At 35.6% G+C, this 12,660-nt stretch overlaps 4 protein-coding genes across 6 annotated transcripts; all 4 read left to right on the forward strand.

Annotated features, from left to right (window-relative positions):
• Positions 1–99: 99 nt before the first annotated feature.
• On the forward strand, positions 100–2,089 carry LOC18993878 (phosphoglycerate mutase-like protein 1). 2 transcript variants are annotated; one of them, XM_024153110.1, is made up of 10 exons: positions 100–131; positions 218–270; positions 379–486; positions 749–828; positions 941–1,043; positions 1,158–1,232; positions 1,372–1,460; positions 1,547–1,666; positions 1,767–1,811; positions 1,900–2,089. In XM_024153110.1, the coding sequence occupies exons 2-10, from the start codon at positions 220–222 to the stop codon at positions 1,925–1,927; spliced, it is 699 nt and encodes a 232-aa protein (XP_024008878.1). In that variant the 5' UTR covers positions 100–131; positions 218–219; the 3' UTR covers positions 1,928–2,089. The 2 variants fall into 2 exon arrangements, with proteins under 2 accessions (XP_024008878.1, XP_006417514.2); XM_006417451.2 differs by lacking the exon at positions 100–131 and having other exon boundaries at positions 211–270.
• A 317-nt stretch (positions 2,090–2,406) lies between these two features.
• On the forward strand, positions 2,407–5,696 carry LOC18993879 (phosphoglycerate mutase-like protein). 2 transcript variants are annotated; one of them, XM_024153342.1, is made up of 9 exons: positions 2,407–2,655; positions 2,944–3,054; positions 3,149–3,228; positions 4,065–4,185; positions 4,408–4,482; positions 4,574–4,662; positions 5,015–5,134; positions 5,305–5,346; positions 5,425–5,696. In XM_024153342.1, exons 1-9 carry the CDS (start codon positions 2,593–2,595, stop codon positions 5,450–5,452), a joined length of 729 nt encoding a protein of 242 aa, XP_024009110.1. In that variant the 5' UTR covers positions 2,407–2,592; the 3' UTR covers positions 5,453–5,696. The 2 variants fall into 2 exon arrangements, with proteins under 2 accessions (XP_024009110.1, XP_006417515.1); XM_006417452.2 differs by having other exon boundaries at positions 2,408–2,655; positions 5,430–5,696.
• A 1,657-nt stretch (positions 5,697–7,353) lies between these two features.
• On the forward strand, positions 7,354–10,148 carry LOC18993880 (oligopeptide transporter 2). Its single transcript, XM_006417453.2, has 5 exons — positions 7,354–7,982; positions 8,065–8,162; positions 8,284–8,847; positions 8,919–9,171; positions 9,247–10,148. Exons 1-5 carry the CDS (start codon positions 7,503–7,505, stop codon positions 10,045–10,047), a joined length of 2,196 nt encoding a protein of 731 aa, XP_006417516.1. The 5' UTR covers positions 7,354–7,502; the 3' UTR covers positions 10,048–10,148.
• Positions 10,149–10,412: 264 nt separating this feature from the next.
• Positions 10,413–12,586, forward strand: LOC18993881 (XIAP-associated factor 1). Its single transcript, XM_006417455.2, has 5 exons — positions 10,413–10,659; positions 11,397–11,532; positions 11,805–11,942; positions 12,033–12,154; positions 12,250–12,586. Exons 1-5 carry the CDS (start codon positions 10,616–10,618, stop codon positions 12,398–12,400), a joined length of 591 nt encoding a protein of 196 aa, XP_006417518.1. The 5' UTR covers positions 10,413–10,615; the 3' UTR covers positions 12,401–12,586.
• The last annotated feature ends 74 nt before the right edge of the window (positions 12,587–12,660 follow it).

Raw genomic sequence — 12,660 nt, forward strand, 5'->3', positions numbered from 1 at the left:
ATATTTTCAAGTATATAAATAAACCAAAGAGAGCCCATCATTTTGCCTATCAATATCATCATTTAACTATAACCTTGAGATCAAAGAAAACCCCTTAGAGATCTTATTTTCTTGCCAATACCCTTTGATAGGTCTGATATTTGCAATTTATTTTTCTAGCATCTTTAAGTTGATAATGTTCTCGTCATTTATTAATAATTGTCTCATTAATGAGTAGAAATGGATGCAAGATTCTTGTACCCCTTGGAGAGCTGTAAAATCATCCACTTGGTAAGTCAAAAATAATTAAATAATGCTGATTAACTACACATAAGTCATTTTTAATATCACTTTGTTGATACGTATTAATCATGTTCATTCTTTCTTTAATTATTCAAGTTGAGACATGGACAAGCGTTGCACAATGTAGAAGCCGAGAAGGATAGGAATGCGTTGTTGTCTCCTCATCTTTTTGACGCTCCACTTACTGATCATGGTCATCAACAGGTAAACGCTAAAACGTTAATCTAATTTGTTGTTGAGTACGTGGAGCGTAATTTCTCGAATTCACTGTGTGACCCCAAGAACAGGCATCACACTGAATCACTGCTCGACTAAGGCATAAGCTAGTTTGTATTCTTATTTAATTTATTTTCGCCATTGTATAACGTTGAGGGTGAATCATTATAAATCGTGTGTATCCAAAATTTCAGCACTTATTGCTAGTTTATTATTTCCATCTAATCGTTTAATGCTTCTCTATATAAAGGTTGAGAAACTCCGCGAACGCGTTGTCTCAAGCGGCCTACTAAAGAGGGTTGAGCTAGTTGTAACCTCTCCTTTGTTGAGGTAATAGTATATATTTTGCATCGAAGCCATAAGGACTATAAAGTTGATTACTTTATCATTTTATTTGTTTTGTAGTGACTTGGACTGATTATGTTTTCGGTTTATAATATAGAACTATGCAAACCGCGGTTGGAGTTTTTGGAAATGAAGATAAACAACCAAATATGACGAGCAGCCCTACGATTTTGGCACTTGAGGTTGCTCGAGACCGTAATGTATGATTGATACATGGATAAATGTCTCATTTATTCCTCTAGATTAAAACAAACTCATGTTTAAGAATTACAACGTAAATTTAAAGTAACTATTCCCACCATTAATGCACGCAGGGAGTCCGTCCTCCTGATATGAGAAGAAACGTGAGCGAGTATCAAACTCTTTTTCCCAACATTGATTTCTCTCAGGCAAATATCTTCTTTTACTTTTCCTTCATTTATAAATCACATTCTTGGAAAACCTAAACTTAGATAAAGCTTTCTCAACATATACTTAGGATATATACACATGTGTTTTATCTAAGATATATCTTGGATCATATTATAGATTGAAAGTGAAGAGGACAACCTATGGAGACCCGATGTTCGAGAATCCGAAGAAGAGATTTTGGCGAGAGGGTTAGAGTTCATGAAATGGTAACCCTTTTGAATCTTAACGTCGTGAAGTATATAAACAACATTGGCATATATTGTTAGAGAATTGATGAATTGTCTCTAATTAGGCTATGGAAGAGACCAGAGAAGGAGGTCGCAGTTGTTAGCCATGGCATTGTTTTGCAGCATATGTTGTATGTGTTCGCAAACGATTGTGAGGAGTCAATTAGACATGAACTTTGCAAGAGGTAATACAAAAATTGATTTATCTTTTCCAATATGGACCAACCTATTAATTCTTTTTATAATTCGATCAATGATAAATATATGTTATATGTTATCTTACAGGTTTGCTAATTGCGAAATTCGTACTGTCGTGATTGTAGACAAAGGGTTAGTATGATCTTAATTGTTTTATTTTAATAATAATTATCCATTTCTTGACCTTTCATTACAGTGTTGTTATATTTTTACTTTTCAGGCTGGGCACTTCTTCCACGGATAATTGATCACGGAGGAAAATTTCAAAGAGTTTACCGAGTCTTTATTAAAAAATCAACATTGAAGAAATTACTTATTAATGATTAATTTTATTATTTTATTCTTGAAGCTCAATATTGTTAAGTTTGAGCTTCGTTTTTTTTTTGCATTTATTTTTGGAACTGTATTGAACAAATGAAATAAAATAAAACTATCGTATGATATGATATTTATGTAGTCTCCGTGTTTTTTTTTTTGTTTCTTCTTTTTTTTTAAGATAAATAATATGCGTTTTTTGTTTTGTTCGTTTGATTGAGATACGCTTTATTAATGACTAATTCCGAACAATTTCTTTGAACGTAAAATAAGGAAAATGGGGAATAAAAAGGAATGGTATAAGTTTGCTACACCACCCACTCAATCAACACGGCATGAAGCGTTGACGTGAGACTTACGTTTTCAATATTTAAAGAGGCATTTATGCGTCCAAAGAGGTTTCTGCGTGGCTTCCATGAAGATAAGTGGAAACGAAGTGGATATAGAAAGTATACGCAGTATACGTGTATATATATAGTCATATAGATATGATAATATGAACATGTATACGCTAGAAGAAGAAGAAGAAGCAAGCAAGAACCACGATAATGGTTTTGTAAATATAGGGTAAAGAGGTCGTCGAGAGAGGTGACATACAATGGAGTTATGTGGAGTTCAGACGCTGCGTCTCTTACCGCCTAATTTCAAAACCCTTCATTTGGTTAGTCTTACATTTATTTATTTCAATCCCCATCTCATGTAAAATGTTTGCAACTAGTTACCTTTAGCCTTTTGGGTCACTTGCTCTCGGTGACCTTTTTATAAAACTTCTATGTTTGATAAAAAAAACCTTTTGTTTCGATTGTTTCAAACATAATTTTTTATCTTGTCCAAATTATACTGAAATCTACGGGGTTATGTTTGGGATATAGTACGTAAAGGTAAAGGGTAAAACTTTAAAAAGGGTATATTTTAGTAATGTTGTGTGTTGGACCGGAAACGGATAAAGGTGAGGCATGCACAAGGAATCCACAATGTAGAGTTGGAAGAGAACGAAGAGAGTAGTCCTTTATCAGAAGAGCTTTTTGATGCCCATCTCTCTCCAAAGGGTCTCCAACAGGTGAGAGAACTACTTTTATTAGGGTTTGATACCTTGAGATGCACTCTTGTATATATATATATATATAAATATGAAACTTCCGATAACTTCGCAGGTTTGCGAACGGCGCCAAAAAATCATTGAATCAGGATTATTAAACACTATTGAGTTAGTGATTACCTCTCCGCTGCGCAGGTACCACTAAATTAACCTACCATTTCTTGTTTTGTCAAGTATTTTCAAGTAGAAGCTACCAAAACTTAGATTTTAGGTTAAATAATTGGTAAACCGTAAACATCAATATCAATGAAACTAGGTGACAGGTCTATGATTAGGTATATCTAACATTCACATTTGTCAACGATAGTTAATTTTTTTATCTATTGGGTTTTAAATCTATTGGTTAACCTAAACCCTTGACCTACAAACTCAAATATGGCGGATTAGAGTTGTTGTTTCTAAAAACTGGAGTTCTGTGGCAAGCCTACTTGTCAAAATTCATTAAGGGGATGTTATTGGAAAGCTGATTTATAAAGATTTTTAGAGTTTAAGATTCTATAGTTATTGATTTGTGGATTTTTACTTTCTTAATAAATTCATCTGTTATTCATTTAGAGATTGTAAAAATCAGTTGTTATTGATATGATGATTTTTATAATTTAATCAAAATCCATTGTTATTCAAAAAATCTGTATTTTAATGATTCTATGATTCTGTTATAATCTAGTGTTATTGGCATAATGATTATTTGTAATTTAATTCATAAATCATGATTCTCAAAATATTACTTATATCCCTTGGATTCTCAAAATCTGTCATATTAAAAAATTCTTAATAGATTGTTTAAATCCATAAAATTCTCTCTAAATTTTACAAATCCAACAAAACTCTTAAAAATTTGACAAATCTCATGATTTTTAAAATTAACTAAAATCTTCATAAATCCAACTCCCAATAACCCCCCTAAATATATTAATCTATTGTTAAGATCTTAATGGGGGCAGGTTAACACTATCCATTCAATTTTTCAGGGCAATGCAAACTTCAACTGGAATATTTAAGGGACAAGAAACTACAAATGAATCCGACAACTTTCCGAAAGCTAACAACTTCCCTCCAATTGTAGCACTTGAGATTTGTAGAGAACGCATGGTAATATTCATTTCTCTTCTTAAAGAAATTTAATAAGATACAACAGAGCAGTGCTATATGCCTATATCAATAAGTTTTTCACAGAGTAGAATCAAAGCTTTGTTATTTAAAAAAACTATCATAATGAATGATTTTATATCCCAAAACTTTGGTTGATATATCATCTTCCAATAACGAGTCAAAATGAATAACTAATGCATTCTGATTGTTCGGTATCCGCAGGGATTATATCCGTGTGATCGTAGAGAACGTATAAGTACCCATCGCACTTGTTTCTCAGAGATCGACTTTACAATGGTATATAGTTAATCTCACCGATTCTTCTAGAAGTTCATAACGACCTTGTTTTTTTTTTCTTCATATTTTATTTTTATATATTTGGTTATAGATAGAGAGTGATGAAGATGTTCTATGGCAAGCCGGGGAAAGGGAAAACTTAGAAGAGGTTTCTGCTAGAGGCCTTCGGTTTCTCACATGGTGACCACGATGACTTTCACATTTCTATTCCATTAAAAACAAAACTAGCTAGTTGACCCAAAACGAAAAAGAAAGCTCACAAAATTAACACTAGATAAGGAAAAATAAATAAACAATTTTATCAGTACACATGTTACATATATGTATTTCAATCAATTCCGATGAGTCTTTCTGCTTAGAGTCACAACTCGATGTAAAGTTTAGACATTTCTTTGGAGTTAGGCTTTACATTTTCATAAACACAAGTCAGAATAGTTTTCTTCTACAGCTTATTCTTATAAATGGTACAATTTCTAGCTTTCCCAACATTAGATATTTAACAATCTAATTAAAAAAATATATATCTTCGTAGGTTATGGGAGAGACCAGAGAAAGAAATTGCAGTTGTTAGCCACGGGATTTTCTTGCAACAAACACTTCGTGCTCTGCATGAAAAAGTTGGCATACCTCTTGAAGATAGTTTCCTTACAAGGTTATTATAAACTCCCGAATCTAATCAGTCTAGCTCTTTTTATTATTATATTTGTTCTAATGCATGTGTGACTAAAATCATGGATCCCAAGTCTCTCATAAATAGGATATATTGAAAAACCAATAAGAAGAATAAATTAATTATAATGAGAACTATTTTGTTTTGTTTAGGTTTGCCAATTGTGAACTCCGGTCAATTCGGATTGAAAAGAGGTAACTAAAATTAGATTTAAGGAATTGTAGGAGATTAAAAGTATAGTGCTGTTTCTAAATATTTTTCACGATTTTAAGTGCAGCGATATGGAAGCAGATACACTAAAGCCTTATACTTGTCCAAATTACGTTACTCCACCTTCGACTTCCCTTCACACGCTTGAATAGAAGACGTGCGTGTGAATTTGTGTTTTTATGTTTGCGTGCCACAGACAATGCGCTTCGAACCAGGGAAGCGTTACACAGCTAATAAAATGCCACAACCAAAACATTTTTTTTTTTTTAAGCAAATTTTTATATTTAAAAAGCATGAGAAATAAAAATTACAGGGCCTAGCCCAGTTGTTTTTAAACCCGAAAGCCAAGTAGCTTACAAACTCAGAATACACATAAATTGGAAATCAATTTGAACCAGAAATGAACCAGTAGTTGGGCTGTGACTAGAAGGCCCAGATAGTTGAGAGGATTAGTTTGTATCGGACCAGAAGGAGGTTGTTGGAAACGACCCAACCACCAGAACTTGCTACCACTAAGGGCATCTCCAATGCAAGGTTCAAAAGGAGTTCATAGGGATTTTTCAAATTAAAAATAAATCAAAAATGAAATAAAAGCGAAGAACAGGTTCGTTGGGAAGGGCTTGAAGAGTTGATTTTAGAGGGGTTCGTCGGCCATGTGGCATTATGCTATTGGCTTTGATTAAAAACAATTTTATTAATTTTTTTTCCTCTCGTTTTTCTCTTTTTCTTTCCATTTAAATGGATTTGGAAAACTGAAATCAGAGTTATAATAATTTATTCTTTTCACTTTTTGTTTAATAAAAATTAATAAAATAATCTAAAGAACTCTATTATAGAGTTCAGGGTTGGAGATGGTTTAACTCTGCTGTAATTGAGTTTGTGGTTTTGTTAATATACATACGTCATTCCGAACCAATTTGTGGTCGTAATTGATCTTCTTATATTCACGCTTGCATTGTGCAAGGGAAAGAAAATTGAAAACCAATAATACTTCACCCAAAACAATTTCCCGAAGCTTGAGATGTAATTAAAAACTTAACTTACCTTCTAACGATGCCAAAAAAATCTCATAATTGCTAACATCAAACAGAAACAGAAAAAAAACGTTGTAAAACTTAGTTAAATAATTCCGTTTTAGCAGGTTTAGCAATAAACACACTCGATATCAAGAACGCGGGCTCCAAGTTAATGTATCGAGACAATGCCAAGTGATCTTTGGTCTTTTTTTTTGGGTCCAAAAATACAAAACAGAGTTGTTTAACGAGCTACATGTTGAAACGAGTATGTCTTGGAAGGTTTCATTAGCATCATTAGAATAAGTTGGGTGTTAAATAACACCTCAAATTGTTTAGCCTTTCCAGATGAGTCTGTTATATATAGGCTCAATTTTCCTTGTTCCATAATTGAATGAAAAACATTCACCACCACATTTGAGATCTATACAACAATAACAAAAACACACATTTGAGATTTGACGAGAATTTAATTGATTTTAAAATGTATGATGAACGCCTGAGCGGTTTTAGACGAATTGTAATGTTTTTTTTGAATGATTTGAAATATCAAAAAATAAAAATCTGTCTTTTTGGGTTAAAAGTATTTATGTACTTAAACTAAAAATCACCATTAAACAAAACACCATAAAATCTTAATATAATTATTTTCCAATAAATAAAAGATTTTTTTGGTAAATATAAATAAAAATATCTTCTAGCATGATTCTACAAATCAATAGTTTTTTTGTTTGTTCATTATAGCATGGTTTATAAAAAGTTTAAATAGAAACGCTGCAAAGGCTGGAGAAAATTGAATCATAAGATATTTGTTTACTATAAATAGTTTAACCTAACTAGACATCCTTTTAAATAAAAGTAGTAGCAGTAGGATTATTTCCCGCTTTAGGAGGCGAGGAGTTAAAGCGTGGTTGTTTGTTCGCAACAAACTCTTCGATTTTGCCGGGGACTCTCTTTTACTGACACACTCATGATTTTCGTTACTAAAAAAAATCAAAATCTCAAAATATCAAAATCTCCGAATCCTTACCAGATTTGAATCACAGATTCATGAATCTTTCTTTAAGATTCCCCCAAAATTCTCCACCTTCTTAACCCTAATTTTAGCCAGAACCCGCCACAACACAATGGCTGCGCTTGAGTTACACAAGCTGGAGATGGACGACGAAGACGAATCTCCGGTGGAGGAGGTTCGTCTCACTGTTTCGAACGACGATGATCCCTCTTTGCCCGTGTGGACGTTTCGGATGTGGTTTCTAGGGCTTATCTCCTGTGTTATGCTCTCGTTTCTCAACACTTTCTTCGGATACAGGACTCAGCCTCTGATGATCAGTATGATCTCTGTTCAAGTTGTTACCTTGCCTATCGGAAAGCTTATGGCTCGGGTTTTGCCTGAGACCAAGTATCGGATCGGGTCGTGGGAGTTTTCGTTTAACCCGGGTCCGTTTAACGTCAAGGAACATGTGTTGATCTCCATGTTTGCCAATGCTGGTGCTGGATTCGGATCTGGTACTGCTTATGCAGTCGGAATTGTCGATATCATCATGGCTTTTTACAAAAGGAAGATTAGTTTCTTGGCTAGTTGGATCCTCGTCATCACTACGCAGGTCCATGCATTTTCTTGTTGAATTCGTTTATATATAGACTTAGGAGTGATTCAATTGATGGATTATCTGTTGTTTGAATCAGATTCTCGGGTATGGTTGGGCTGGTATCATGAGAAAGCTAGTGGTGGATCCTGCACAGATGTGGTGGCCAACGAGTGTTCTTCAGGTCTCTCTGTTTCGGTATGTTGATTTTAGTGCATACCACTTGTTTGTGATGTGGTTTCTTTGAGTTATAACGTTTTCTTAATTGTCTCTAGACTGTGCTGTGCTTAAAGACTGTCTTTTTATCTTCTTCATCTAGTGCTCTTCATGAGAAGGACAACGCGAGGATGTCGAGGGGAAAGTTCTTTGTGATTGCGTTTGTTTGTAGCTTCGCGTGGTACATTTTCCCGGCGTACTTGTTCTTGACCTTATCATCAATTTCTTGGGTTTGCTGGGCATTTCCTAAGTCTATCACAGCTCAGCAAATAGGCTCTGGAATGTCAGGACTTGGGATCGGTTCATTGGCGCTTGATTGGTCTGTCATAGCTTCTTACCTTGGAAGCCCTCTTGTGACTCCCTTCTTTGCAATCGTCAATGTCATCGTTGGTTACGTTCTTATCATGTATATGGTTATCCCAATATCGTATTGGGGCATGAATGTGTATGAAGCAAACAAGTTCCCAATTTTCTCCTCTGATCTGTTTGATTCAAGAGGGCAGCTTTACAATATCTCCACCATTGTCAACGATAAGTTTGAATTGGATGAAGGGATGTATCAACGAGAAGGCCGGGTTTATCTCAGCACGTTCTTTGCTATCACTTACGGGATTGGTTTCGCAGCAATCGTCTCCACACTGACTCATGTTGCTCTCTTCAATGGAAAGTAAGTAGAAGAACAATCAATAATGAACTTGTGGACTAACTTGTGGACATTACTCACCTTCTTTTGCTTAGGGGAATTTGGCAACAAGTACGAGCTTCAACCTCGGCCAAAGTGGACATACACACAAGGTTGATGAGGAAGTACAAGGACATACCAAGCTGGTGGTTTTATAGTCTGCTCGGTGTCTCATTGGCACTATCTCTTGTTCTCTGCACTGTCATGAAAGAGCAGATCCAAATGCCATGGTGGGGACTCATTCTAGCATCATTCATGGCCTTACTGTTCACTGTACCAGTCAGCATTATCACAGCTACAACTAATCAGGTACACTAAAAATGAATCGTCAGTTACATGATATGGATCTTATCAATCTTTCTCACTTTCAAACTGTTGTGACAGACTCCAGGTCTGAACATCATCACAGAATATCTCATGGGTGTGTTGTTACCGGGGAGACCAATAGCTAACGTCTGCTTCAAGACTTATGGTTACATAAGTATGTCACAAGCTATATCATTCCTAAACGACTTCAAGCTAGGACATTACATGAAGATACCGCCTAGATCGATGTTCTTAGTCCAGTTCATAGGAACAGTGATAGCAGGAACAGTGAATATATCAGTGGCATGGTACTTGCTTACATCAGTAGAAAACATCTGCCAGAAAGAGTTGCTTCCTCCAAACAGTCCATGGACATGTCCGAGCGACAGAGTCTTCTTCGACGCATCAGTGATTTGGGGACTAGTAGGACCAAAGAGAATATTCGGTCGGCTAGGAAACTACCCTGCACTAAACTGGTTCTTCTTAGGTGGACTAATAGGACCTATCCTCGTGTGGCTTCTCCAAAGAGCATTCCCGACAAGAACATGGATCTCACAGATCAATCTCCCAGTTCTTTTGGGGGCAACAGCTGCAATGCCGCCTGCGACGAGCGTGAATTTCAACTGCTGGATCATTGTTGGTGTTGTGTTCAATTACTTTGTGTTCAAGAACTACAAAAAATGGTGGCAGAGGTATAATTACGTGCTCTCTGCAGCTTTAGACGCCGGTTTGGCTATCATGGGAGTGCTTTTATACTTTAGTTTGACGATGAATGGTATATCGATTGGTAATTGGTGGGGTTCAAATGGTGAGAACTGTCCTCTTGCTTCTTGTCCTACTGCTCCTGGCATTCATGTTGAAGGTTGTCCTGTTTTTTAACTTTAGATTCTTTTCTTATAGGTCTTTTTTTTAAGAGATATTTGTTCGATTTTTTTTGTTTTAAGATTTAAATCTGAATATTTCCGTATATGAAAATATATCGCACGGATTAACAAAAACAAACTCTAATTTGTATCTCAATTATGATAAAATCCCAAATTAAACAAAATAATATTTGTGGATGATATGTTTCTTAAAATTTTAAAACTAGTGCAATTTAGCGCGTGTGCTACAATGAGTGTACAAGAGCGTGGCACGAGCGGCGCGAAGATATTATAGGTCTCGTGGTTTATCAGTTTGGTTGGATTGACCCCAATAGAGTTAGTCATTCATTAAATTATTAATCTAAAAGTTTGGTTCAACCACATTCTTAATTATATATACACTCATTAATAAATTGATCTTCTTTTTTTTCTCTCTCTTACATCTCAAAATCCCGAGAAAACGAGGTTAAAGATCCGTGCTTGAATTCGTGATTCTGAAATTTCGCGTCTCTGATCGTTCTCCTTGGCATCTGATCTTTGTTATTTCTTTCCGTCTGTGAAAGTAAGCTCTTTTTCAATTGACGATGGCCACTGCGACTGGAGAAATCACCATCGTATGCAACCACTGGTATGTTTTTCCAAACAAATTGATTTCTCTTCTTTTATCTGGGTAATGACTTCTTATTTTTAATTTCATCAGAGCTTTAGGCGATCGGTTGCTTTCCAATGGTTTCTCTTTTGTTGTTTGTCGTTTTATGACGACTTCTCTAATTCGTTTCGAACCAAAAGGAAAATTTTGGACTCGAGGTCATGAGAAATTTGAGAGATTTTGGTCGGTGATTGCTAGTGAGAACATCCGTGTCGGATACTTATGACTTATGAGCTGTGTGATTCACCTCAATCTCTAGATGTACATGTAGAATCAGCTAGGTCTGTGTCGGTGATTAGAAATATAACGAGGGATTCGATGGATTGGTTGGGAAATTATATGATATACTTAGCATTTTGCCAATTGCCAAAGATTTGATTTTTATTTGGTTATCTACTAAAAGGTTGATTTTTTTTTTTTGTCACTTTCCTAAAATCATTCATGAACCCATTAATCTACATTTGATGTTTTGTGAGAATTCCAGGACTATGGATCAAATACTTTGACCTGGTTGATATTTTCTTGAGGGCTATGTGTGCTTTGTCTAGTCATTGCAGCGTCGAGTTTGCTGAGACTGAGACTTTTTGAATGCCGTTTTTTGATTGGGATCACTAAACCCAGTTCCTTTTGTATGTTCAGTAGTAGCATCTACTTTGATCGTTAATCCCTTGAGAGCACTGTACTAATCGTAATACTGACCATTCTAATGTTTTCAGTGACAGAGATATTCCATCACCGAATATCGATCTGCATCGTGTACATTGTGCCCGGAATCTAGAAAAATGTAAGATTTGTGGTGATATGGTACCCAAAAAGCATGCTGAGGAACACTTCTTGAACACACATGCTCCGGTACGCTGGTTTTCTATTTCTTACTAGTCTTTAAACTGTATTTTGTTTGATCATTTTCCACAACTATCATCTTTGTATTTGAGGAGCTTCTCTTTCTTAGCTCCATGGAAAATTCTATATTTTGTCTAGTCTGACATCTATATATGTTGATCAAAAAGGATTTCCATAGATTCAACTATATATATATATATAGTATCGGTATTTGGACATTGTGTTTTAAACGCTGCTAGATTAGAAAGAATGATTTACTCCTCTTGTACTTCATTGAGAAGGTAGCATGCTCGATGTGCAAAGAGACCATAGAACGTGAGGTTTTGGATAGTCATAAAGGAGAAATTTGCCCCAAGAGGATTGTAACGTGCGAGTTCTGTGAGTTTCCACTGCCTGCAGTTGATCTTGCTGAGCATCAGGTATTCACTCTCTAACTTTCACACACATAATTGCTTTTTCTCTCCCAGTGAAAGCAGTTTCTGATTCGGTCAGGTTTTTTTGAATATTAGGAAGTATGTGGCAACCGGACCGAGCTCTGTCATCAATGCAGAAGCTATGTTAGATTGAGAGAAATACATAACCATGAAACCAAATGCCCTGGTTCTGTGCTCAACAATGTTGAATCATCCAGGTACATTTTCTTATCATCTGCCTTCTCTGATTCAGACCTTAAATCTTTATTTTTTTGGCTAAACTCGTGTCGTGGCATGGGATTCTAATGTGTAGAAGGATCCCGAGAGCAGCAGAAGGAGGTGGAAACGGTAGGAGGCGAAGAGATGGGAACGGTGTTTCGCACAAAAGGCTTTTTGTCACGATAGCGATAACGGGAATAGCTGTCTTAATAGGATCGTTGTTCTTCCAGAGAGGAGCTAAGTAGAGAGACATAGCTCGTGTGTAATTCTGTAAATTTGTTCAAAAATCCTTCAGACAGATTCTATGGAGGAAGGGTTTATACATTTTAATGCTTACCGAGAGAGAGAGAGAGAGATCTGTCCTCCCAAAAGATTGTTTAAGCTGATCCACCATGAGACTTTCTTTTGATATTTGGTTTCAATAAAAGAGATTTCAGATTTTTTTTTGTTTCTCAAATGAAGAGGACGCATGTCTGAACAAAAATTGAACTCAAGGGACTATAGA

The sequence above is a fragment of the Eutrema salsugineum genome, unplaced genomic scaffold (assembly GCF_000478725.1).
Source record: "Eutrema salsugineum unplaced genomic scaffold, Eutsalg1_0 scaffold_5, whole genome shotgun sequence".
NCBI lineage: Eukaryota > Viridiplantae > Streptophyta > Magnoliopsida > Brassicales > Brassicaceae > Eutrema > Eutrema salsugineum.

Excerpts from the sequence above, each read along its gene's own strand:
- LOC18993880 (XM_006417453.2), top strand. The coding sequence starts at position 7,503 with ATGGCTGCGCTTGAGTTACACAAGCTGGAGATGGACGACGAAGACGAA. Across the intron at positions 8,848-8,918 it reads GTTGCTCTCTTCAATGGAAA|GGGAATTTGGCAACAAGTAC; the intron begins GTAAGTAGAAGA and ends TCTTTTGCTTAG. Across the intron at positions 9,172-9,246 it reads TCACAGCTACAACTAATCAG|ACTCCAGGTCTGAACATCAT; the intron begins GTACACTAAAAA and ends CTGTTGTGACAG.
- LOC18993881 (XM_006417455.2), top strand. The coding sequence starts at position 10,616 with ATGGCCACTGCGACTGGAGAAATCACCATCGTATGCAACCACTG. Across the intron at positions 11,943-12,032 it reads TTGATCTTGCTGAGCATCAG|GAAGTATGTGGCAACCGGAC; the intron begins GTATTCACTCTC and ends TTTGAATATTAG. Across the intron at positions 12,155-12,249 it reads AACAATGTTGAATCATCCAG|AAGGATCCCGAGAGCAGCAG; the intron begins GTACATTTTCTT and ends TCTAATGTGTAG.
- LOC18993878 (XM_024153110.1), top strand. The coding sequence starts at position 220 with ATGGATGCAAGATTCTTGTACCCCTTGGAGAGCTGTAAAATCATCCAC. Across the intron at positions 829-940 it reads GTAACCTCTCCTTTGTTGAG|AACTATGCAAACCGCGGTTG; the intron begins GTAATAGTATAT and ends TTTATAATATAG. Across the intron at positions 1,233-1,371 it reads CCAACATTGATTTCTCTCAG|ATTGAAAGTGAAGAGGACAA; the intron begins GCAAATATCTTC and ends ATCATATTATAG.
- LOC18993879 (XM_006417452.2), top strand. The coding sequence starts at position 2,593 with ATGGAGTTATGTGGAGTTCAGACGCTGCGTCTCTTACCGCCTAATTTC. Across the intron at positions 3,229-4,064 it reads ATTACCTCTCCGCTGCGCAG|GGCAATGCAAACTTCAACTG; the intron begins GTACCACTAAAT and ends TCAATTTTTCAG. Across the intron at positions 5,135-5,304 it reads GAAGATAGTTTCCTTACAAG|GTTTGCCAATTGTGAACTCC; the intron begins GTTATTATAAAC and ends TGTTTTGTTTAG.